The sequence below is a fragment of the Bufo gargarizans genome, chromosome 8 (genome assembly GCF_014858855.1).
Source record: "Bufo gargarizans isolate SCDJY-AF-19 chromosome 8, ASM1485885v1, whole genome shotgun sequence".
Taxonomy (NCBI): Eukaryota; Metazoa; Chordata; class Amphibia; order Anura; family Bufonidae; genus Bufo; species Bufo gargarizans.
Window position 1 is genome coordinate 107392064 of NC_058087.1, and position 26433 is coordinate 107418496.

Below are 26433 nucleotides of genomic sequence, written 5' to 3' on the forward strand. Positions count from 1 at the left end.
CTTTCATCAGTATGGCAGAAGGTGCAAGCTAACTTGAAAAATATGGGAGGTAAATACAAATGCATGGCTGATAAGAGACGGTCGCCAGGTCCGGACCTAGGAGTGAATGACTATGTGTGGTTGTCTACTAGGAATATCAAGTTGAAGGTTCCCTCTTGGAAACTGGGTCCTAGGTTTATTGGTCCTTACAAGATTGTAGCCATCATCAACCCCGTGGCTTTTCGCCTGGAGTTACCTCAGACTTTTAAAATCCATAATGTCTTTCATAAGTCGTTACTCAAAAAATATGTTCCACCTCTAGAACCGTCACCGCTGCCACCCCCTCCTGTTGTCGTGGATGGTAGTTTGGAATTTCAGATATCCAAAATTGTTAATTCTCGTCGGGTCCGCCGCTCTCTCCAATATCTGGTGCACTGGAGAGGTTACGGTCCCGAGGAAAGAATGTGGGTTCCTGCGTCTGAGGTAAACGCCGACAGGCTAGTTCAGATTTTTCATGCCTCTCATCCTGAGAGACCTGGTCCTGAGTGTCCGGAGGCCCCTCGTAGAGAGGGGGGTACTGTCACGAGGGTGTCAAGAGCCACGCCTGACTCCGTTGTACCCGGGGTCAGGAGGTCGCAGCGGTTGGCTGCACGCTCTATGTCAGATAGGGAAGTTTCCTTATTGTTGCTTTCTGGGTTTGCTTTACAAACCCTTTTGGCTCACTCAGGGATCCGTAGCTCCTTCTCTCAGCTGTTCCTTGTCCAGCACTCCCAATCCTCCTTATATTCCCCTCTCACACTTCTCTGGTTGCCAGATATAGAGCTCCCTGCCTGGACATCTATTCTGACCCACTGGAGCTGTGTTGCTGCGTTCTCTGAGTGTTGCCTTAGAACGCTACCCTCCGGATCCCTGTTGGACCTTTGTGGACAATTGTTGCCGTCCACCTGGGTGTTTGTGTTTGTCTGTGTTTGTCTGTCCTCTCCCTGGTGTTTCCCTCTTAGTGCAGTGGTGAGGACTAGCGATCCCACCGGCCCGTTCATTATCTAGGGCTCATTTCAGGGAAAGCCAGGGTTTAGGCACGTGATCGCCACACGGGTGAGGAACCCGTCTAGGGACGTCAGGGCAGTCAGGTGCCAGCTGCAAGGTGAGTTAGGGGTCACCACCTTTCCCTCTCCCTTGGGCAGGGCTTTCCCTGTTTTCCTCCCTGTGCGTGTTGCCGGTCATTACAGTGGCAGACAATAGCGTGGATGAACCTGAGGAAAATTGACATGGATCTGCTGCGTGGCAGACAATGGCGTGGAGATGAAATTTAAAACGTGTGTGTATACCTGGAGAGGGTTTTTTTTTTTAACTGCTCATTGGTTGGGTCCTGGCTCCATTATATATGAGACTTTAATTGAAGTGCATAATACATGTCTATGTGCGGCGTGCATGGGCTTTCACTGTTTGATAACATCCTTTTGGCATTGCTGGTGCCCAAAGCCAGCTCATTGCCCAGGCATGCACTGTTTTACTGAGGCCCCAGCTGTCAGTGCTGCCTGGAGACCAGTGCGGGAGGTGGGGCCAGCATGCGGACATGTGAAGAGCGCGGCGCCGAGGCTCCCAGGACAGGGAGCAGCTCGAGGCGCCGCTTAGCTTACCGGGGGAGCGCAGTTCAGGAGGGTAGAGAACTTCGACCGGAGGCAGAAACGAGCAGCAGCGTGGGTGAGCGGCAGCGTCGGCACTGATACCTAGAAGTACAGAGACGTCACGTGAGAGCGCGGCGTCCATGATGGGAGCGTGGGGCCGCACTAAATAGGCCTCCTATATTCTGATAACGTAACAAAGACTCCCTAGTTTGCATCACAGTGATTGGTATTAGACTGTGAAAAATAGGAGGAGTAACCGCAAATTGGACAATTGGAATCAGCATAACTTTTCACATAAAAAGGTCTTTTGTAAGGGGGATTGTTCATCACTGAGGAAGGGGCAACGTGAAGCCCCGAAACGCGTTTGATCCAAGACCCCCAGCTTATTTCTACATGAACTCTTACTGCACCTAGCATTGAGAATAAATTTCTCCAGGTTAACGCCAAGAAGCCGGAACATCTTTAAGGAGGACCTGCCACGCTGATTCATTGGATTTATTGGAAGCTCGAGTCTCTCAGAGCTAGAGAACGAGCATATTTCCATCTTGTACAGGCTTGGAGGACATCGGCTCTACAAACATACGGAGCGATGCCCAGAGCTATCTAAATCGGCAGCGGGGACAACCTAAGAAGGAACATTAGGTGAAACAGAGAACCGGAACTTCAGCAGTGAAATCTACACCAGTAATCACCGAACAGTGAGTAAAAGCGGGACGCCGCATACACTCTCACTGTAGCCTAACATTGCTTCACATTTTATCATTAGACTTTGGACTATTTGGAGACTTTGTTCCATCATCATTTCCTTGGCCAGCAACAAATCCTTTTTTAGGATATACCATTAGATGCTATTCTAGCCGCATATTATCAATTTCCTGAACTATTTATCCTGTATTATTATCCATTCACTTTTAGATATTTGTAGTATAATGCTTATTGTATTTTACACCAATGTATCCTATTGACTTTTAAACAGCCCAGTATATTGTATATTTTATTACTGTATTTTATTATTAACGGCAAGTTACCAATAAATTTAATCACTAAGATATCTGCCATTCTATTTACGGTTCTACCTATAGTGAGAGTGCCCAGTATACTATTTTATATTGTTTTACTCGTAAAGGAAGGGCGAATCCTTTTTACTGTGAGCACCTCCCTCCGTGACTTCACCCACTCCTGTGCGTCTCATAATAGTACCTAATAATAAAATGATTAAAAAAATTAATCCGACAGGAGACATAATCCCCCCAAGTGCCATAAACACCCCCCAGAGACAGCAGCCCCGCATAGTGCCAGCAGCCCCCCACAATGACATCAGGCCCCCAGTTCCAAACAACCTTCCCACAGTGCCCTTAGCCCCCCCCAATGCCAGCAGCCCCCACAGTTCCAGCCACAAACACCCCCGCAGTGCCAGCAGCAACCACAGTTCTAGCCACAAACACCCCTGCAGTTCCAGAAAGAAGCACCACACAGTTCCAGCCACAAAAAAACCTGCAGTTCCAGAAGCACCGCACAGTTCCAGCCACAAAAACCCCTGCAATGCCAAAAGCACCGCACAGTACAAGCCACAAACACCCCCGCAGTGCCAGCAGACCCCACAGTTCCAGCCACAAAAACCCCTGCAGTGCCAGAAACACCGCACAGTTCCATCCACAAAAAACCCCTCAGTGCCAGAAGCACGGCACAGTTCCAGCCACAAACACCCCCGCAGTGCCAGAAACACCGCACAGTTCCAGCCACAAAAAAAACCTGCAGTGCCAGAAGCACCGCACAGTTCCAGCCACAAAAACCCCTGCAGTGCCAGAAGCACCGCACGGTTCCAGCCACAAACACCCCCACAGTGCCAGCAGCAACCACAGTTTCATCCACAAACATCATCGCAGTGCCAGCAGACCCCCCCGTTACAGCCACACACGCCCCCCCCAGTGCCAGAAGCCCCCCATAAAGGCAACCCACACCACCAGTGCCAGCGGCTCCCACTGTTCCAGACACACACACCCCTTCCCAAGTGCCAGCAGCACCCCCACCCTAGAAATAGATAGATAGATATAGATAGATAGTAAAAAAAGAAAGATAGACAAACAGACAAAACTTCATATACTTACCAAGCTCACCAAGTCGATAATCCAAAATGGCCGACGATGAGGGGGAGGGACAGGAAGTTACTGGGCATGCGCAGAAATGTGAACGGTTTCAAACTGATCCGTGTCAAAGCGGAGCCAGGACAGACAGATCCGTCCCCATTGACTTCCATTGTAAGTCTGGACGGATCCGTTTGGCTCCGCACGGCCAGGCGGACACCAAAACGCTGCAAGCTGCGTTCGGGTGTCCGCCTGCTGAGCGAAACGGAGGCCAAAAGCCGCCAGACTGATGCATTCTGAGCGGATCCTTATCCACTCAGAATGCATTGGGGCAGTACGGATCCGTTCGGGGCCGCTTGTGAGAGCCTTTAAACGGAACTCACAAGCGGAGCCCCGAACACTAGTGTAAAAGTAGCCTAAAGCGGAATATGATAGACGGTACAGACAAAAAGAGGAATTAGATTACACAGAGAGAAGCTCGCCTATTCAGATTCGGGAACAAATCAGGTAAATTCTTGCCATATTTAGCAAAGAATATAACTCTATATTTAGCAATGTATACTCTGCCATCAACCAAGAGATAATTGAGATACTAAGAGATTATTATAAAAGCTTTTATACAATACCGAAAGCAGGTTTTTGGAACGGGGAAATCATGGCTGGAAAGTCTCTCATTGCCCTGAGTTACACCCGAAGATCTGACATCCCTGAATCAACCTATCACTGAGGAAGAAGTGCAGAGGGTAATCTGCCAATCTGGAAATGGAAAAGCCCCCGGACCAGACAGCTATACGAATGAGTTCTATAAAGTGTTGGCCCCAAAAATCTCTCCAGTTCTTACATCCTTATACAACCAATTCCACCAGACATGAACACAGCATATATCAAAGTACTCTCAAAACCGGGCAAAGACAGCACTTTGGCATCATCTTACTGCCCTATCTCCGTCATAGACAATGGTCTTAAATACCTCTCAAAAATATTAGCAGATAGACTATCGGCTTTCTTACCTAAACTTTATAACATCTCACCAGGTTGGCTTTATACAAGGTAGAGCAGCAGTTTATAATATACGCAAGGTACTGGCTGTACTTGACGAGATCAAACTGCGTCCTCTCCTCCACCCATCTCCAACTCTCCTCGTCATAGATGCAGAAAAAGTGTTTGATAATGTGAGCTGGGGATGGTTGAACTAGGTATTAGACATAATGGGATTCAATTTAGAACATATATCATATCCCTCTATTGTTCCCCCTTAGCTAGGATCTCCACTCCAGGTCACAAGCTTTTAGTTTACAAAATGGGACTTGACAGGGGTGCCCTCTTTCACCATTATTATTTAACCTAGCCCTGGAGTCACTTTCTAAAGCAATAACCCTATCTAAACATATTGACGCTATTGCCATTGGCAAACAGGTGCTCAAACACGATGATCTGTTATTATTTCTAGCACATCCCCATAGGGACCTCCCAGCTTTATTCAAACTTTTCTCTGTTTGGCTCAATGTCAGGTTTCAAGGTAAACATGACCAAATGCGAACTTCTAGACCTGTCCTCTAGATTCCCTATATACACTAAATTATCCCCGATTATTTTAAAAATACTCTCATAACTTTAAACCTGGTCTAACCTGCCTGTTTCAATCCTGGGAAGGAACCTTACCAATCCTATTGAAACATGCTGATGTCCAGCTACTCCTAAAGGCTTTCCGTTCATTTGTTTGGCAGTCCAGACAATGCAGAATATCTTTGACTACATTGACCAGGCATAGAAGCAGAGATGGCATAGGGCTTCCTGATATCAGAAACTATAACCTGGCAAGTTTAGTCTTCAATCCTCACCCTACTCAGTACCATCCATTGAAGACGAAATTTAAACTGGAGTTTAAATGCTATCCTACATACTAAATACACAGTCTTACCTGTATAATCTCCCATTTTTAATATCTAAAAGAATGGCGATTTGGAAACACCCGTAATTCCTTGCAAACTCCATAAACAAACTGTTTCAGAAATGGCCAGAGAAGGGAATAGGTGAAGTTAGGCACATCTGGAAACAAGCAGAGCTGAGATTCTATACCTTTCAGGAAATGCAAACACTATATCAATTGCCTGCAGATCATTTAACGGCATACCATCAACTCATGGCATTCTTACGTCCCAGGGTGAAAGATTTGTCACAAGAATTCTCTGCTAACCCCTTTGAGCCTTTCCAACGCATCCGTGGAATCAAAAAAGGCTTGGCGACCATATATAGCTGAGGGAGTTAAGCTTTTGGAAAGGAGATAATTTCTTGTTCAAGGCATGGCTTAAATATTTCCCAGACCTAAATCTCCCAGACCAACTATTGGAAGGATGGGCTCTAATTCAAAAAAATGTGAGCAGTGAGGTTTGCAGTGAGACATATTTTAAAATATAACATAGGGCTATATGGTTTCCATACTCCACATGATCCTAATAAGATAGCTGAGGGCAGAATAACACACTGCCCCAAATGCCAGATATCTAACAAAGATCTTACTCATGTGCTTTGGTCCTGCCCGAGGGCGCAAACCTTCTGGCAGTCCTTCTTATCCCTAATGGAAACAAAATGTCACACAAAACTCCCAATGGATCCAGCGACTCTTCAGGTTCTTGTAGGTAGAGGTAAAACTAAAATTGCAGAAGCATTCCTGGTAGTTATCCTGGTAGCTAATAGATCCTGGTCTTCTAACTTACTGGCTCAAACCAGATACTCCGCCACTAAAGGAGATTATCCAACAGATGATGAAATGCCTGACGCTAGAACTCATTGAGACAGAGTATCGCAGATCGGCATTAACAACCTCTTTCTTTAGAAAATGGAGAGTATTTATGGCAGCCTTCTTCACTGAATCAGAAATATTGGCGACTATCCGCCCATTTCTTTATACTGAGTGGTGTGCCAAGTTGGGGCCATCAGACCCATAGTACAAGATGCACACAAAACAGGAAACTAAATTATTCAATTAGCAAACAAAATACTGTATTTTATTTTATTTAGATTGATAGAATCCACGAGCTTACACTTCTTTACACCTCTTGCATTTGTTTCATATAAAAATATGGTTTACAAAAAAATAAAAAATAATATGGTTTACCCAAAAATTAAATTGTGGCAGAATTGCATGTTTTTTTTTCAAACCCAATTTGGATTTTTTTCCTGCTTTTCCCTACATTGTCTGCAATATTAAATAGTGGCATTAGAAAGTACAACTTGTCCCACAAAAAACAAGCCCTCATGCAGCTATGTGAATGGAAAAATAAAAAAAGTTATGACTCCGGGAAGGCAGGGAGTAAAAAACTGAAAATTGCTGCACCAGGAAGGGATCAATAGATATCTTTATTGACCACAATGATCACACAATTTTGAATAACCCATAAAATCACATGAAAAACATTACAAGAGGGACCATTGCAAAGCCATAAAAATAATATATAAAGGTAGGCAATGTATCTCATAAGTGCCAGTGCTACATATAGGGAGATATATCCCATCTGGGTGCAATAAATATATAGATCATTTTTATCAAATCATAATGGATTACAACTAGGGATGAGCGAACCCGAACTGTATAGTTCGGGTTCGTACCGAATTTTGGGGTGTCCGTGACACGGACCCGAACCCGGACATTTTCGTAAAAGTCCGGGTTCGGGTTCGGTGTTCGTCGCTTTCTTCGCGCTTTTGTGACGCTTTCTTGGCGCTTTTTGAAAGGCTGCAAAGCAGCCAATCAACAAGCGTCATACTACTTGCCCCAAGAGGCCATCACAGCCATGCCTACTATTGGCATGGCTGTGATTGGCCAGAGCACCATGTGACCCAGCCTCTATTTAAGCTGGAGTCACATAGCGCCGCCCGTCACTCTGCTCTGATTAGCGTAGGGAGAGGTTGCGGCTGCGACAGTAGGGCGAGATTAGGCAGATTAACTCCTCCAAAGGACTTGATTAACTGATCGATCTGCAGCTGTGGATCATTGAGCTGCTGATCCTCAATTGCTCACTGTTTTTAGGCTGCACAGACCGTTTGTCAGTCTCATTTTTCTGGGGTGATCGGCGGCCATTTTGTGTCTTGTGGTGCGCCAGCACAAGCTGCGACCAAGTGCATTTAACCCTCAATGGTGTGGTTGTTTTTTGGCTAAAGCCTACATCAGGGTGAAGCTGTCACACCAAGTGCATTTAACCAGCAATAGTCTGTTCATTTTTTGGCCATATACAAAATCAGGGGCAAGCTGCGCCTGTCACCAAGTGCATTTAACCCTCAATGGTGTGGTTGTTTTTTGGCTAAAGCCTACATCAGGGTGAAGCTGTCACACCAAGTGCATTTAACCAGCAATAGTCTGTTCATTTTTTGGCCATATACAAAATCAGGGGCAAGCTGCGCCTGTCACCAAGTGCATTTAACCCTCAATGGTGTGGTTGTTTTTTGGCTAAAGCCTACATCAGGGTGAAGCTGTCACACCAAGTGCATTTAACCAGCAATAGTCTGTTCATTTTTTGGCCATATACAAAATCAGGGGCAAGCTGCGCCTGTCACCAAGTGCATTTAACCCTCAATGGTGTGGTTGTTTTTTGGCTAAAGCCTACATCAGGGTGAAGCTGTCACACCAAGTGCATTTAACCAGCAATAGTCTGTTCATTTTTTGGCCATATACAAAATCAGGGGCAAGCTGCGCCTGTCACCAAGTGCATTTAACCCTCAATGGTGTGGTTGTTTTTTGGCTAAAGCCTACATCAGGGTGAAGCTGTCACACCAAGTGCATTTAACCAGCAATAGTCTGTTCATTTTTTGGCCATATACAAAATCAGGGGCAAGCTGCGCCTGTCACCAAGTGCATTTAACCCTCAATGGTGTGGTTGTTTTTTGGCTAAAGCCTACATCAGGGTGAAGCTGTCACACCAAGTGCATTTAACCAGCAATAGTCTGTTCATTTTTTGGCCATATCCCAGTCTAATTCTGTCACTAAATCCATACCGGTCACCCAGCGCCTAAATACTAGGCCTCAAATTTATATCCAGCTAAATCTGTCCCTAGTGCTGTAGCTGGGCGAGTTATTTAGTGTCCGTTCAAGCACATTTCTTGTTCTGGGTTGAAATACAATTCCCAATTTAGCAATTTCATAATTTAGTGGTTCCTGCTATATCAGAGCTCTTTGAAATCTATCCCAAAAAGGGTATATAATATTGAAGGTGCACATAGGGTCATTCAGAGTAACTTCACACACACCCGCTACTGTGTATTTCCAAGTCTAATTCTGTCACTAAATCCATACCGGTGACCCAGCGCCTAAATACTAGGCCTCAAATTTAATTCCCTCTAAATCTCTCGTTACCCACCGCTGTACTGTTGTTGCTGGGCAAGATATTTAGTGTCCGTCAAAGCACATTTTTTGTTCTGGGTTGAAGTACAATTCCCAATTTAGCAATTTCATAATTTAGTGGTTTCTGCTATATCAGAGCTATTTGAAATCTATCCCAAAAAGGGTATATAATATTGAAGGTGCACATAGGGTCATTCAGAATAACTTCACACACACCCGCTACTGTGTATTTCCAAGTCTAATTCTGTCACTAAACCCATACCTGTCACCCAGCGCCTAAATACTAGGCCTCAAATTTAAATCCCTCTAAATCTCTCGTTACCGTTGTCCTGTTGTAGCTGGGAAAGTTATTTAGTGCCCGTCAAAGCACATTTTTTGTTCTGGGTTGAAGTACAATTCCCAATTTAGCAATTTCATAATTTAGTGGTTCCTGCTATATCAGAGCTATTTGAAATCTATCCCAAAAAGGGTATATAATATTGAAGGTGCACATAGGGTCATTCAGAATAACTTCACACACACCCGCTACTGTGTATTTCCAAGTCTAATTCTGTCACTAAATCCATACCGGTGACCCAGCGCCTAAATACTAGGCCTCAAATTTAATTCCCTCTAAATCTCTCGTTACCCACCGGTGTACTGTTGTTGCTGGGCAAGATATTTAGTGTCCGTCAAAGCACATTTTTTGTTCTGGGTTGAAGTACAATTCCCAATTTAGCAATTTCATAATTTAGTGGTTTCTGCTATATCAGAGCTATTTGAAATCTATCCCTAAAAGGGTATATAATATTGAAGGTGCACATAGGGTCATTCAGAATAACTTCACACACACCCGCTACTGTGTATTTCCAAGTCTAATTCTGTCACTAAACCCATACCTGTCACCCAGCGCCTAAATACTAGGCCTCAAATTTAAATCCCTCTAAATCTCTCGTTACCGTTGTCCTGTTGTAGCTGGGAAAGTTATTTAGTGCCCGTCAAAGCACATTTTTTGTTCTGGGTTGAAGTACAATTCCCAATTTAGCAATTTCATAATTTAGTGGTTCCTGCTATATCAGAGCTATTTGAAATCTATCCCAAAAAGGGTATATAATATTGAAGGTGCACATTGGGTCATTCAGAATAACTTCACACACACGCTTCTGTGCATTTCCAAGTCTAATTCTGTCACTAAATCCATACCGGTGACCCAGCGCCTAAATACTAGGCCTCAAATTTAATTCCCTCTAAATCTCTCGTTACCCACCGCTGTACTGTTGTTGCTGGGCAAGATATTTAGTGTCCGTCAAAGCACATTTTTTGTTCTGGGTTGAAGTACAATTCCCAATTTAGCAATTTCATAATTTAGTGGTTTCTGCTATATCAGAGCTATTTGAAATCTATCCCTAAAAGGGTATATAATATTGAAGGTGCACATAGGGTCATTCAGAATAACTTCACACACACCCGCTACTGTGTATTTCCAAGTCTAATTCTGTCACTAAATCCATACCGGTGACCCAGCGCCTAAATACTAGGCCTCAAATTTAATTCCCTCTAAATCTCTCGTTACCCACCGTTGTACTGTTGTTGCTGGGCAAGATATTTAGTGTCCGTCAAAGCACATTTTTTGTTCTGGGTTGAAGTACAATTCCCAATTTAGCAATTTCATAATTTAGTGGTTTCTGCTATATCAGAGCTATTTGAAATCTATCCCTAAAAGGGTATATAATATTCAAGGTGCACATTGGGTCATTCAGAATAACTTCACACACACACGCTTCTGTGCATTTCCAAGTCTAATTCTGTCACTAAATCCATACCGGTCACCCAGCGCCTAAATACTAGGCCTCAAATTTATATCCCGCTGAATTTGAATACAAATGGTCGTGGTGGTGTTAGTGGACCCTCTGGTGCTGGGAGAGGACGTGGCCGTTCTGCCACATCCACACGTCCTAGTGTACCAACTACCTCAGGTCCCAGTAGCCGCCAGAATTTACAGCGATATATGGTGGGGCCCAATGCCGTTCTAAGGATGGTAAGGCCTGAGCAGGTACAGGCATTAGTCAATTGGGTGGCCGACAGTGGATCCAGCACGTTCACATTATCTCCCACCCAGTCTTCTGCAGAAAGCGCACAGATGGCGCCTGAAAACCAACCCCATCAGTCTGTCACATCACCCCCATGCATACCAGGGAAACTGTCTCAGCCTCAAGTTATGCAGCAGTCTCTTATGCTGTTTGAAGACTCCGCTGGCAGGGTTTCCCAAGGGCATCCACCTAGCCCTTCCCCAGCGGTGAAAGACATAGAATGCACTGACGCACAACCACTTATGTTTCCTGATGATGAGGACATGGGAATACCACCTCAGCATGTCTCTGATGATGACGAAACACAGGTGCCAACTGCTGCGTCTTTCTGCAGTGTGCAGACTGAACAGGAGGTCAGGGATCAAGACTGGGTGGAAGACGATGCAGGGGACGATGAGGTCCTAGACCCCACATGGAATGAAGGTCGTGCCACTGACTTTCACAGTTCGGAGGAAGAGGCAGTGGTGAGACCGAGCCAACAGCGTAGCAAAAGAGGGAGCAGTGGGCAAAAGCAGAACACCCGCCGCCAAGAGACTCCGCCTGCTACTGACCGCCGCCATCTGGGACCGAGCACCCCAAAGGCAGCTTCAAGGAGTTCCCTGGCATGGCACTTCTTCAAACAATGTGCTGACGACAAGACCCGAGTGGTTTGCACGCTGTGCCATCAGAGCCTGAAGCGAGGCATTAACGTTCTGAACCTGAGCACAACCTGCATGACCAGGCACCTGCATGCAAAGCATGAACTGCAGTGGAGTAAACACCTTAAAACCAAGGAAGTCACTCAGGCTCCCCCTGCTACCTCTTCTGCTGCTGCCGCCTCGGCCTATTCTGCTGCTGCCGCCTCGGCCTCTTCCTCCGCCTCTGGAGGAACGTTGGCACCTGCCGCCCAGCAAACAGGGGATGTACCACCAACACCACCACCACCACCTCCGTCACCAAGCGTCTCAACCATGTCACACGCCAGCGTTCAGCTCTCCATCTCACAAACATTTGATAGAAAGCGTAAATTCCCACCTAGCCACCCTCGATCCCTGGCCCTGAATGCCAGCATTTCTAAACTACTGGCCTATGAAATGCTGTCATTTAGGCTGGTGGACACAGACAGCTTCAAACAGCTCATGTCGCTTGCTGTCCCACAGTATGTTGTTCCCAGCCGGCACTACTTCTCCAAGAGAGCCGTGCCTTCCCTGCACAACCAAGTATCCGATAAAATCAAGTGTGCACTGCGCAACGCCATCTGTAGCAAGGTCCACCTAACCACAGATACGTGGACCAGTAAGCACGGCCAGGGACGCTATATCTCCCTAACTGCACACTGGGTAAATGTAGTGGCAGCTGGGCCCCAGGCGGAGAGCTGTTTGGCGCACGTCCTTCCGCCGCCAAGGATCGCAGGGCAACATTCTTTGCCTCCTGTTGCCACCTCCTCCTTCTCGGCTTCCTCCTCCTCTTCTTCCACCTGCTCATCCAGTCAGCCACACACCTTCACCACCAACTTCAGCACAGCCCGGGGTAAACGTCAGCAGGCCATTCTGAAACTCATATGTTTGGGGGACAGGCCCCACACCGCACAGGAGTTGTGGCGGGGTATTGAACAACAGACCGACGAGTGGTTGCTGCCGGTGAGCCTCAAGCCCGGCCTGGTGGTGTGTGATAATGGGCGAAATCTCGTTGCAGCTCTGGGACTAGCCAATTTGACGCACATCCCTTGCTTGGCGCATGTGCTGAATTTGGTGGTGCAGAAGTTCATTCACAACTACCCCGACATGTCAGAGCTGCTGCATAAAGTGCGGGCCGTCTGTTCGCGCTTCCGGCGTTCACATCCTGCTGCTGCTCGCCTGTCTGCGCTACAGCGTAACTTCGGCCTTCCCGCTCACCGCCTCATATGCGACGTGCCCACCAGGTGGAACTCCACCTTGCACATGCTGGACAGACTGTGCGAGCAGCAGCAGGCCATAGTGGAGTTTCAGCTGCAGCACGCACGGGTCAGTCGCACTACAGAACAGCACCACTTCACCACCAATGACTGGGCCTCCATGCGAGACCTGTGTGCCCTGTTGCGCTGTTTCGAGTACTCCACCAACATGGCCAGTGGCGATGACACCGTTATCAGCGTTACAATACCACTTCTATGTCTCCTTGAGAAAACACTTAGGGCGATGATGGAAGAGGAGGTGGCCCAGGAGGAGGAGGAGGAGGAGGAAGAGGGGTCATTTTTAGCACTTTCAGGCCAGTCTCTTCGAAGTGACTCAGAGGGAGGTTTTTGGCAACAGCAGAGGCCAGGTACAAATGTGGCCAGCCAGGGCCCACTACTGGAGGACGAGGAGGACGAGGATGAGGAGGAGGTGGAGGAGGATGAGGATGAAGCATGGTCACAGCGGGGTGGCACCCAACGCAGCTCGGGTCCATCACTGGTGCGTGGCTGGGGGGAAAGGCAGGACGATGACGATACGCCTCCCACAGAGGACAGCTTGTCCTTACCCCTGGGCAGCCTGGCACACATGAGCGACTACATGCTGCAGTGCCTGCGCAACGACAGCAGAGTTGCCCACATTTTAACCTGTGCGGACTACTGGGTTGCCACCCTGCTGGATCCACGCTACAAAGACAATGTGCCCACCTTACTTCCTGCACTGGAGCGTGATAGGAAGATGCGCGAGTACAAGCGCACGTTGGTAGACGCGCTACTGAGAGCATTCCCAAATGTCACAGGGGAACAAGTGGAAGCCCAAGGCCAAGGCAGAGGAGGAGCAAGAGGTCGCCAAGGCAGCTGTGTCACGGCCAGCTCCTCTGAGGGCAGGGTTAGCATGGCAGAGATGTGGAAAACTTTTGTCAACACGCCACAGCTAACTGCACCACCACCTGATACGCAACGTGTTAGCAGGAGGCAACATTTCACTAACATGGTGGAACAGTACGTGTGCACACCCCTCCACGTACTGACTGATGGTTCGGCCCCATTCAACTTCTGGGTCTCTAAATTGTCCACGTGGCCAGAGCTAGCCTTTTATGCCTTGGAGGTGCTGGCCTGCCCGGCAGCCAGCGTTTTGTCTGAACGTGTATTCAGCACGGCAGGGGGCGTCATTACAGACAAACGCAGCCGCCTGTCTACAGCCAATGTGGACAAGCTGACGTTCATAAAAATGAACCAGGCATGGATCCCACAGGACCTGTCCGTCCCTTGTCCAGATTAGACATTAACTACCTCCCCATAACCATATATTATTGGACTCCAGGGCACTTCCTCATTCAATCCTATTTTTATTTTCATTTTACCATTATATTGCGAGGCTACCCAAAGTTGAATGAACCTCTCCTCTGCCTGTGTGCTAGGCCTAAATATATGCCAATGGACTGTTGCAGTGGTGGCTGACATGAAGCCTGATTCTCTGCTATGACATGCAGACTAATTCTCTGCTGACATGAAGCCAGATTGTCTGTTACGGGACCTCTCTCCTCTGCCTGGGTGCTGGGCCTAAATTTATGACAATGGACTGTTGCAGTGGTGGCTGACGTGAAGCCTGATTCTCTGCTATGACATGCAGACTGATTCTCTGCTGACATGAAGCCAGATTGTCTGTTACGGGACCTCTCTGCTCTGCCTGTGTGCTAGGCCTAAATATATGCCAATGGACTGTTGCAGTGGTGGGTGACGTGAAGCCTCATTCTCTGCTATGACATGCAGACTGATTCTCTGCTGACATGAAGCCAGATCGTCTGTTACGGGACCTCTCTGCTCTGCCTGTGTGCTAGGCCTAAATATATGCCAATGGACTGTTGCAGTGGTGGGTGACGTGAAGCCTCATTCTCTGCTATGACATGCAGACTGATTCTCTGCTGTCATGAAGCCAGATTGTCTGTTACGGGACCTCTCTGCTCTGCCTGTGTGCTAGGCCTAAATATATGCCAATGGACTGTTGCAGTGGTGGGTGACGTGAAGCCTCATTCTCTGCTATGACATGCAGACTGATTCTCTGCTGACATGAAGCCAGATTGTCTGTTACGAGACCTCTCTCCTCTGCCTGTGTGCTAGGCCTAAATATATGCCAATGGACTGTTGCAGTGGTGGCTGACGTGAAGCCTCATTCTCTGCTATGACATGCAGACTAATTCTCTGCTGACATGAAGCCAAATTGTCTGTTACGGGACCTCTCTCCTCTGCCTGGGTGCTGGGCCTAAATTTATGACAATGGACTGTTGCAGTGGTGGCTGACGTGAAGCCTGATTCTCTGCTATGACATGCAGACTGATTCTCTGCTGACATGAAGCCAGATCCTCTGTTACGGGACCTCTCTCCTCTGCCTGTGTGTGTGCTGGGCCTAAATATATGCCAATGGACTGTTGCAGTGGTGGCTGACGTGAAGCCTCATTCTCTGCTATGACATGCAGACTGATTCTCTGCTGACATGAAGCCAGATTCTCTGTTACGGGACCTCTCTCCTCTGCCTGTGTGTGTGCTGGGCCTAAATATATGCCAATGGACTGTTGCAGTGGTGGCTGACGTGAAGCCTCATTCTCTGCTATGACATGCAGACTAATTCTCTGCTGACATGAAGACAGATTCTCTGTTACGGGACCTCCCTCCTCTGCCTGGGTGCTGGGCCTAAATATATGCCAATGGACTGTTGCAGTGGTGGCTGACGTGAAGCCTCATTCTCTGCTATGACATGCAGACTAATTCTCTGCTGACATGAAGACAGATTCTCTGTTACGGGACCTCCCTCCTCTGCCTGGGTGCTGGGCCTAAATATATGCCAATGGACTGTTGCAGTGGTGGCTGACGTGAAGCCTCATTCTCTGCTATGACATGCAGACTGATTCTCTGCTGACATGAAGCCAGATTCTCTGTTACGGGACCTCTCTCCTCTGCCTGTGTGTGTGCTGGGCCTAAATATATGCCAATGGACTGTTGCAGTGGTGGCTGACGTGAAGCCTCATTCTCTGCTATGACATGCAGACTAATTCTCTGCTGACATGAAGACAGATTCTCTGTTACGGGACCTCCCTCCTCTGCCTGGGTGCTGGGCCTAAATATATGCCAATGGACTGTTGCAGTGGTGGCTGACGTGAAGCCTCATTCTCTGCTATGACATGCAGACTAATTCTCTGCTGACATGAAGACAGATTCTCTGTTACGGGACCTCCCTCCTCTGCCTGGGTGCTGGGCCTAAATATATGCCAATGGACTGTTGCAGTGGTGGCTGACGTGAAGCCTCATTCTCTGCTATGACATGCAGACTGATTCTCTGCTGACATGAAGACAGATTCTCTGTTACGGGACCTCTCTCCTCTGCCTGTGTGTGTGCTGGGCCTAAATATATGCCAATGGACTGTTGCAGTGGTGGCTGACGTGAAGCCTCATTCTCTGCTATGACATGCAGACTGATTCTCTGCTGACATGAAGCCAGATTCTCTGTTACGGGACCTCTCTCCTCTGCCTGTGTGTGTGCTGGGCCTAAATATATGCCAATGGACTGTTGCAGTGGTGGCTGACGTGAAGCCTCATTCTCTGCTATGACATGCAGACTAATTCTCTGCTGACATGAAGACAGATTCTCTGTTACGGGACCTCCCTCCTCTGCCTGGGTGCTGGGCCTAAATATATGCCAATGGACTGTTGCAGTGGTGGCTGACGTGAAGCCTCATTCTCTGCTATGACATGCAGACTAATTCTCTGCTGACATGAAGACAGATTCTCTGTTACGGGACCTCTCTCCTCTGCCTGGGTGCCGGGGCCTAAATATCTGAGAATGGACTGTTCCAGTGGTGGGTGACGGGAAGCCAGATTCTCTGCTATGGAACCTCTCTCCAATTGATTTTGGTTAATTTTTATTTATTTAATTTTTATTTTAATTCATTTCCCTATCCACATTTGTTTGCAGGGGATTTACCTACATGTTGCTGCCTTTTGCAGCCCTCTAGCTCTTTCCTGGGCTGTTTTACAGCCTTTTTAGTGCCGAAAAGTTCGGGTCCCCATTGACTTCAATGGGGTTCGGGTTCGGGACGAAGTTCGGATCGGGTTCGGATCCCGAACCCGAACATTTCCGGGATGTTCGGCCGAACTTCTCGAACCCGAACATCCAGGTGTTCGCTCAACTCTAATTACAACCTTCTTACATTCTTCAATTCTGCAGTAAAATAGACTAAGCTGGAGCAAAACTTGGAACAATATTATCCCCCATACATCATATATTTAAGTTAACAATACTGACCAAAGTCAGAATGTTAGGTCAATGCTGTCTTGCTAAAACATCACTGTGTTTCGGTGGGAACCATATACAGTACAGACCAAAAGTTTGGACACACCTTCTCATTCAAAGAGTTTTCTTTATTTTCATGACTATGAAAATTATAGATTCACACTTAAGGCATCAAAACTATGAATTTACACATGTGGAATTATATACATAACAAAAAAGTGTGAAACAACTGAAAATATGTCATATTCTAGGTTCTTCAAAGTAGCCACCCTTTGCTTTGATTACTGCTTTGCACACTCTTGGCATTCTCTTGATGACCTTCAAGAGGTAGTCACCTGAAATGGTTTTCACTTCACAGGTGTGCCCTGTCAGGTTTAATAAGTGGGATTTCTTGCCTTATAAATGGGGTTGGGACCATCAGTTGCGTTGTGGAGCAGTCAGGTGGATACACAGCTGATAGTCCTACTGAATAGACTGTTAGAATTTGTATTATGGCAAGAAAAAAGCAGCTAAGTAAAGAAAAACAAGTGGCCATCATTACTTTAAAAAAATGAAGGTCAGTCAGTCTGAAAAATTGGGAAAACTTTGAAAGTGTCCCCTAGTGCAGTCACAAAAACCATCAAGCGCTACAAAGAAACTGGCTCACATGCGGACCACCCCAGGAAAGGAAGACCAGGAGTCACCTCTGCTGCGGATGATAAGTTCATCCGAGTCACCAGCCTCAGAAATCGCAGGTTAACAGCAGCTCAGATTAGAGACCAGGTCCATGCCACACAGAGTTCTAGCAGCAGACACATCTCTAGAACAACGGTTAAGAGGAGACTGTGTGAATCAGGCCTTCATGGTAGATTATCTGCTAGGAAACCACTGCTTAAGCAGAAGAGACTTGTTTAGGCTAAAGAACACAAGGAATGGACATTAGACCAGTGGAAATCTGTGCTTTGGTCTGAGTCCAAATTTGAGATCTTTGGTTCCAACCACCGTGTCTTTGTGCGACGCAGAAAAGGTGAACGGATGGACTCTACATGCCTGGTTCCCACCGTGAAGCATGGAGGAGGAGGTGTGATGGTGTGGGGGTGCTTTGCTGGTTACACTGTTGGGGATTTATTCAAAATTGAAGGCATACTAAACCAGCATGGCTACCACAGCATCTTGCAGTGGCATGCTACTCCATCCGCTTTGCGTTTAGTTGGACCATCATTTATTTTTCAACAGGACAATGACCCCAAACACACCTCCAGGCTGTGTAAGGGCTATTTCACCATGAAGGAGAGTGATGGGGTGCTGCGCCAGATGACCTGGCCTCCACAGTCACCGGACCTGAACCCAATCAAGATGGTTTGGGGTGAGCTGGACCGCAGAGTGAAGGCAAAAGGGCCAACAAGTGCTAAGCATCTCTGGGAACTCCTTCAAGACTGTTGGAAGACCATTTCAGGTGACTACCTCTTGAAGCTCATCAAGAGAATGCCTAGAGTGTGCAAAGCAGTAATCAAAGCAAAATGTGGCTACTTTGAAGAACCTAGAATATGCTATATTTTCAGTTGTTTCACACTTTTTTGTTATGTATATAATTCCACATGTGTTAATTCATAGTTTTGATGCCTTCAGTGTGAATCTGTAGTCATGAAAATAAAGAAAACTCTTTGAATGATAAGGTGTGTCCAAACTTTTCGCCTGTACTGTATATGCAGCCAATCAGTAGTTAAAGGGGGTCATTTATTAATCTGAAATACTCCTAAATTATGGTTAGTTGCGCTGTGACTTTTCCCCGCTCATGCTAGGTCTAAAATTGTTGAAGTCGCGTGGATGTGGAAGAGGACAAGCTGGCAGGCCAACCTCATTCATCATTTTCTACGCCTGTTTTAGGCGTAGAAAATGGTATAAATGTAAGACAGCTCGGGAGCATTTAGAACTGGCACTGGATGCACCTCTTCATAAGTTCGACGGATCCACCTCTAGCTATGGACCTTTATTAAGACCAGCGTCTAAACACTGGTTTTAATAATAAATGTGCCCCAAAGTATAAATGTTTCTTATTAATATAGCGCTTTCACAAAAGCCTATGTCCTTACGTTGTGCTCCCTTTTAACCTCATTATTTATATTTATTTACTTATAGCAATTGGTGTTTTAGCAGATGTAAAAGAAAATGTTAAATCGAAATATATTTGTTCATTGGCTCACCAATTTTGTATTATGGATAGAGGTGCTCTGTCACCGGTCCACCCACAGACCATATCAAGAATTTGATATATAAAAATGTGATGGCACACTCACATTTGGTATAGAATGGAATGAAAAATTAGTATTTTTGATTATAAAAAATATATTTTTATTAATAACACGAAAACAAGAACAAGAAGGATCTTTTGTACTGATAGGAATTCAAATATCTTAAAAATGTATTAAAAAGTATGCTATATGGTCACAGATAGAGGATTATCCTTTCTCTGGTGATAGCTTGAATTGATTCAATATATATCTTGATGATGATGTAGGTTATCCTTTATCAGGATGCAGCCTGATTTGCAGTGATATATTATAAGGTGCTGGTATAGGCTGAATATATAAAGTTCTATGTGCTGGCTGAGTACATATATATGTTGCGTATGAACTGAGTATACAAAGTGCTATATACAAGCTGAGTACATAAAATTGCTACGTGCAAGCTGGGTACACAAAAATAGGCTGCATGAACAAGCTGAATATATAAGGATTGTTGGTTCAGGTATACAAAAGTACATAAAAGTGCTATGTGCAAGCTAGGTACATGAAAGTGCTATTTGTAAGCTGAGTACACAGAGATAGGTTATATAAGTAGGCTGAGTACACAGGAATTGTTGGTTCAAGTATACAAAAAAAATGGTTGATTCGGGTACACAGAAAAGGATCTAAAAACAAGCTCAATAGAGAATTTGTTAATTCAGGTGTTTATATATGGTAAGGCATGAGAATTATACTATTTTGGGCATGAGCCAGGTACCCAGAATGTCAGATTTTGACTAAATCTTTGGTGTCAGGATAATATAATTTAAATTGAAATTTCAGCCTGCATATATGTTAAAAAGAGAGAGATAAGATACGTTACTGCTCCACGCCACTTTGTTGTCTGCTTTATCCTGCAAGGACCTTTGCGGCATCCCACGTGGTCACTCGCTTTATCACGTGGTGTCCCACATGACTTGGGCCGGGCGATACATCACTAGTTCCGAGATGTGATTCGTCCTCCTTTGTGGATTCTGAAGCTGGGGAAAATGCTGTTATTTTGTATTGCGTGGTTTGCAGGTAGTTTAGCAATGAACTGCAAAAGTTTGTAGTAATCCCGGCTTTGGAGCGTATTTCTGCTCCTTCCTCAGTGGTTAGTAGTTTTATACTGGAAACAAGTGAGGGTTTTTAAACGGTTTTCTTCAAGGGGGTGTTGCCTAGACTGATTTGGATCATTCCCAAATTCTGGACTGGATTGTTTATTTTAAGGTACACTGAAGCCAGTGATAGTGGTCATACTTTCTTGGAGATCACCATCATTGAGTATAAAGTATATTATAAATATAGCATCAGGGATGGGTGACCAAATACAAGATATAAAGATGATGTAAAGGGGGGTATGAGAAGAAATATATAGATAAAAAATATATAAAAAAATATATATTGAAAACATGTATAGGTATACAGGTCCTTCTAAAAAAATTTGCATATTATGATAAAGTTCATTATTTTCTGTAATGTACTGATAAACATTAGACTTTCATATATTTTAGATTCATTACACACAACTGAAGAAGTTCAAGCCTTTTATTGTTTTAATATTGATGATTTTGGCATACAGCTCATGAAAACCCAAATTTCCTATCTCAAAAAATTAGCATATTTCATCCGACCAATAAAAGAAAAGTGTTTTTAATACAAAAAAAGTCAACCTTCAAATAATTATGTTCAGTTATGCACTCAATACTTGGTCGGGAATCCTTTTGCAGAAATGACTGCTTCAATGCGGCGTGGCATGGAGGCAATCAGCCTGTGGCACTGCTGAGGTGTTATGGAGGCCCAGGATGCTTCGATAGCGGCCTTAAGCTCATCCAGAGTGTTGGGTCTTGCGTCTCTCAACTTTCTCTTCCCAATATCCCACAGATTCTCTATGGGGTTCAGGTCAGGAGAGTTGGCAGGCCAATTGAGCACAGTAATACCCTGGTCAGTAAACCATTTACCAGTGGTTTTGGCACTGTGAGCAGGTGCCAGGTCGTGCTGAAAAATGAAATCTTCATCTCCACAAAGCTTTTCAGCAGATGGAAGCATGAAGTGCTCCAAAATCTCCTGATAGCTAGCTGCATTGGCCCTGCCCTTGATAAAACACAGTGGACCAACACCAGCAGCTGACATGGCACCCCAGACCATCACTGACTGTGGGTACTTGACACTGGACTTCAGGCATTTTGGCATTTCCCTCTCCCCAGTATTCCTCCAGACTCTGGCACCTTGATTTACGAATGACATGCAAAATTTGCTTTCATCCGAAAAAAGTACTTTGGACCACTGAGCAACAGTCCAGTGCTGCTTCTCTGTAGCCCAGGTCAGGCACTTCTGCCGCTGTTTCTGGTTCAAAAGTGGCTTGACCTGGGGAATGCGGCACCTGTAGCCCATTTCCTGCACACGCCTGTACACGGTGGCTCTGGATGTTTCTACTCCAGACTCAGTCCACTGCTTCTGCAGGTCCCCCAAGGTCTGGAATCGGTCCTTCTCCACAATCTTCCTCAGGGTCCGGTCACCTCTTCTCGTTGTGCAGCGTTTTCTGCCACACTTTTTCCTTCCCACAGACTTCCCACTGAGGTGCCTTGATACAGCACTCTGGGAACAGCCTATTCGTTCAGAAATTTCTTTGTGTCTTACCCTCTTGCTTGAGGGTGTCAATGATGGCCTTCTGGACAGCAGTCAGGTCGGCAGTCTTACCCATGATTGCGGTTTTGAGTAATGAACCAGGCTGGGAGTTTTTAAAAGCCTCAGGAATCTTTTGCAGGTGTTTAGAGTTAATTAGTTGATTCAGATGATTAGGTTAATAGATTGTTTAGAGAACCTTTTCATGATATGCTAATTTTTTTAGATAGGATTTTGGGGTTTTTCATGAGCTGTATGCCAAAATCATCAATATTAAAACAATAAAAGGCTTGCACTACTTCAGTTGGTGTGTAATGAATCTAAAATATATGAAAGTCTAATGTTTATCAGTACATTACAGAAAATAATGAACTTTATCATTATATGCTAATTTTTTTAGAAAGACCTGTATATGAAAAAAAGGATAAAATGTTTCAAATGGTAAAAATAAAAATGGATCAATAGCTGAGTAGGGGTTGGGTCCTAGTACGCAGGTAGTTGGCATAATATGTTTATTTTACCTCAAGGATATGTTATATTTGGAAAATGTCATGATGCAGGGACTTATATACTGAAGATTGTGACAGAAATCATTTGAGGTAAAGAGCCTGTAGAAACCATCGATGCGGTTTGTATGTAAATCTACAGTTTTCAATAAACACAACTAAAACATATAACATTTTTAGACCTACTTATCAAAGTAAATAACAACCGATTAACGTGCAGCACGTATCAAAAACCTGTGATGAAAAACAGCCATAAACTCTTTATAAACACTGGCACCAGTTTTCCGATGCGGAAAACAGTGACCCTTCATCACTAATATTCACAGCCCTTGAAAGAATCAACAAACCATGGAGAGGAGGGAATCATATAGACAATATGTCAAGAGCAGAATCAAAAAGGATATATGATGCATATGGTCCTCCGTACACATACACCACCAACCACTTCACAAACATAATAAACAAAATATGGAGATCTGAACCATATAAAAAGGCAAGATTCATTGATAATAAAGGAAGATATCTAGAATATAATGATAAAGACAAAAGTACAACAAACGCACTGAAACCGCATACAAACCACATCGATGGTTTCTACGGGCTCTTTACCTCAAATCTTATCTTTAGTATACAAGTCCCTGCCTCACGACATTTTCCAAATAGAACATATCCTTGAGGCAAAATAAACATATTATGCTAACTGCCTGTGGACTATGCCCCAACTTCTACTCAGCTAATTGATTGAGTTATTGATATTATTTTTTACCATTTGAAACATTTTATCCTTTTTTTCATATATACCTATACATGTTTTCAATATATATTTTTTTGATATATTTTTATCTGTATATTTCTTCTCATACCCCCCTTTACATCATCTTTATATCTTGTATTTGGTCACCCATCCCTGATGCTATATTTATAATATACTTTATGCTCAATGATGGTGATCTCCAAGAAAGTATGACCACTATCACTGGCTTCAGTGTACCTTAAAATAAACAATCCAGTCCAGAATTTGGGAATGATCCAAATTAGTCTAGGCAACACCCCCTTGAAGAAAACCGTTTAAAAACCCTCACTTGTTTCCAGTATAAAACTACTAACCACTGAGGAAGGAGCAGAAATACGCTCCGAAGCCGGGATTACTACAAACTTTTGCAGTTCATTGCTGAACTACCTGCAAACCAGGCAATACAAAATAACAGCATTTTCCCCAGCTTCAGAATCCACAGAGGAGGACGAATCACATCTCGAAACTAGTGATGTATCGCCCGGCCCAAGTCATGTGGGACACCACGTGATAAAGCGAGTGACCACGTGGGATGCCGCAAAGGTTCTTGCAGGATACAGCAGACAACAAAGTGGCTTGGATCAGTAACGTATCTTATCTCTCTCTTTTTAACATATATGCAGGCTGAAATTTCAATTTAAATTATATTATCCTGACACCAAAGATTTAGTCAAAATCTGACATTCTGGGTACCTGGCTCATGCCCAAAATAGTATAATTATCATGCCTTACTATGGTAAGGCATGAGAATTATACTATTTTGGGCATGAGCCAGGTATAAACACCTGAATTAACAAATTCTCTATTGAGCTTGTTTTTAGATCCTTTTCTGTGTATCCGAATCAACCATTTTTTTTGTATACTTGAATCAACAATTCCTGTGTACTCAGCTTGCACATAGCACTTTCATGTACCTAGCTTGCACATAGCACTTTTATGTACTTTTGTATACCTGAACCAACAATCCTTATATATTCAGCTTGTTCATGCAGCCTATTTTTGTGTACCCAGCTTGCACGTAGCAATTTTATGTACTCAGCTTGCATATAGCACTTTGTATACTCAGTTCATACGCAACATATATATGTACTCAGCCAGCACATAGAACTTTATATATTCAGCCTATACCAGCACCTTATAATATATCACTGCAAATCAGGCTGCATCCTGATAAAGGATAACCTACATCATCATCAAGATATATATTGCATCAATTCAAGCTATCACCAGAGAAAGGATAATCCTCTATCTGTGACCATATAGCATACTTTTTAAAACATTTTTAAGATATTTGAATTCCTATCAGTACAAAAGATCCCTCTTGTTCTTGTTTTCGTGTTATTAATAAAAATATATTTTTTATAATCAAAAATACTCATTTTTTATTCTATTCTATACCAAATGTGAGGGTACAATAAAAAAATGTATATATCAAAAGAAAATGTTACTTGATACAAGATAAATTTTTAAACACTCATGATTTAATAAAATATGTATTATGTTTTTTTTGTAGGTCTTTGGTCCTTTGATCTGACAGTAACCCAGCTTCTTCAAGAAAATGTCATCGAGTCTGAAAGAGGCATTATAAATGGTGTCCAGAACTCTATGAATTATCTTCTGGATCTTCTACATTTCATCATGGTGATTTTGGGACCCAACCCAGAAGCCTTTGGCTTGCTAGTTCTTATTTCGGTGTCATTTGTTGTCATGGGCCACATAATGTATTTTCGATTTGCTTACAAAAATGTTGAAATGCTGTTATTTTCTTGCTCTTCTTCAGAGCTGAAAACAGTGGCAAGTGATCAGCAATGCGGAAATTCTTCTGTTTAAAAGGGCAATAAGTTCAGTAACCATTTATCATATTATGTTGTGCATGTGTTCTCTAGATGTGTTAGTGCTTGTTTTATTAAACATACTTGGGAAATATAAAAAAAACACATCAAATATTGTGGTAGAGATCCTCAACTATGTTGATTTGGCTTATTTCTTTCTCAAATGCTCCAAAGGCTAGCATCACAATTAATTGTAGCACTATGTTTGGGATATCAGTAAATGTTCCCAACATTTTCTTTAACTTTTTCACAGGCCAATAGATGTATTCTGGCCAAACACATTCCAAAAGAATGCTTTATTAATAATATATCAGTCTAAATTTGCTGTGATAAAAAACTAACAAAATTAACTGATTTTCAATGTAACTTTATGCAAAAAATTAATGGTAGGGGGCACATTCCATAAACCCCCAAGTAGACCATTGCAAAAACTTGGTGTGAACCTTCTTAACATTTATACTAAGCATTTTCTAGATACTATGATTTCAGTCTCACAGTAAAGGTTTTTATTTGTATAATGATTTCATAATTAAATCAATGAATATGAAAACCAAAGTTTGCATTTGTTTAAAATTTACATAGAAATAATGACCATTGTTTTATCACGTATAATCATATTGCAAAAAGTGTCTGAATCATGGTTATGTGACACTAAAATGGAGGTTATGAAATAGTTTTATCTTCATTTATATCACTGCAGGTGTAAACATTGTCATACATATTTTGATGTACTGCATTTAAAGGGTTTCTGTCACCCCAATTTTCGCTAATAAACAGGCTGACATTATTTATGTGAATGTCACCTGAATTTTTTTAACTCTGCATTTCTTTTATTGAAGTGTACCCCCGTTTTCGTGTGATTTAACTTTTATTATATGCAAATGAGCTTGCCAAATTTCACCAAGGCACTTTTATTCTTATACACAATATTTTTTGTGTCGGACAATAGTGTTAATGATCTTCTGCCACTGAGACAAGGTAGGATGACCCCTGGCCATCCACCTCAGTGCAACAGATTTGGGGGCTAAAATCTTTTTTTTTCCTTAATAAAAGTTGTACATTGTACAGACTTATAGTGTAGTTGTCACTGTGCAGTGTGGTAAATACACTCCACACTGAACACAGAAGGGAAGGAAAAAGGA

The 26433-nt window shown here is 44.0% G+C and overlaps 1 protein-coding gene across 1 annotated transcript in view; it reads left to right on the top strand.

Annotated features, from left to right (window-relative positions):
* SLC40A1 (solute carrier family 40 member 1) overlaps positions 1-26108 on the top strand; it is a 299923-nt gene extending 273815 nt beyond the window's left edge. The window contains exon 8 of the mRNA XM_044304309.1: positions 24973-26108. Coding sequence (XP_044160244.1) covers positions 24973-25289 — 317 coding nt within the window. The 3' untranslated portion in view covers positions 25290-26108. The remainder of the gene's footprint in view (positions 1-24972) is intronic.
* Positions 26109-26433: the final 325 nt, after the last annotated feature.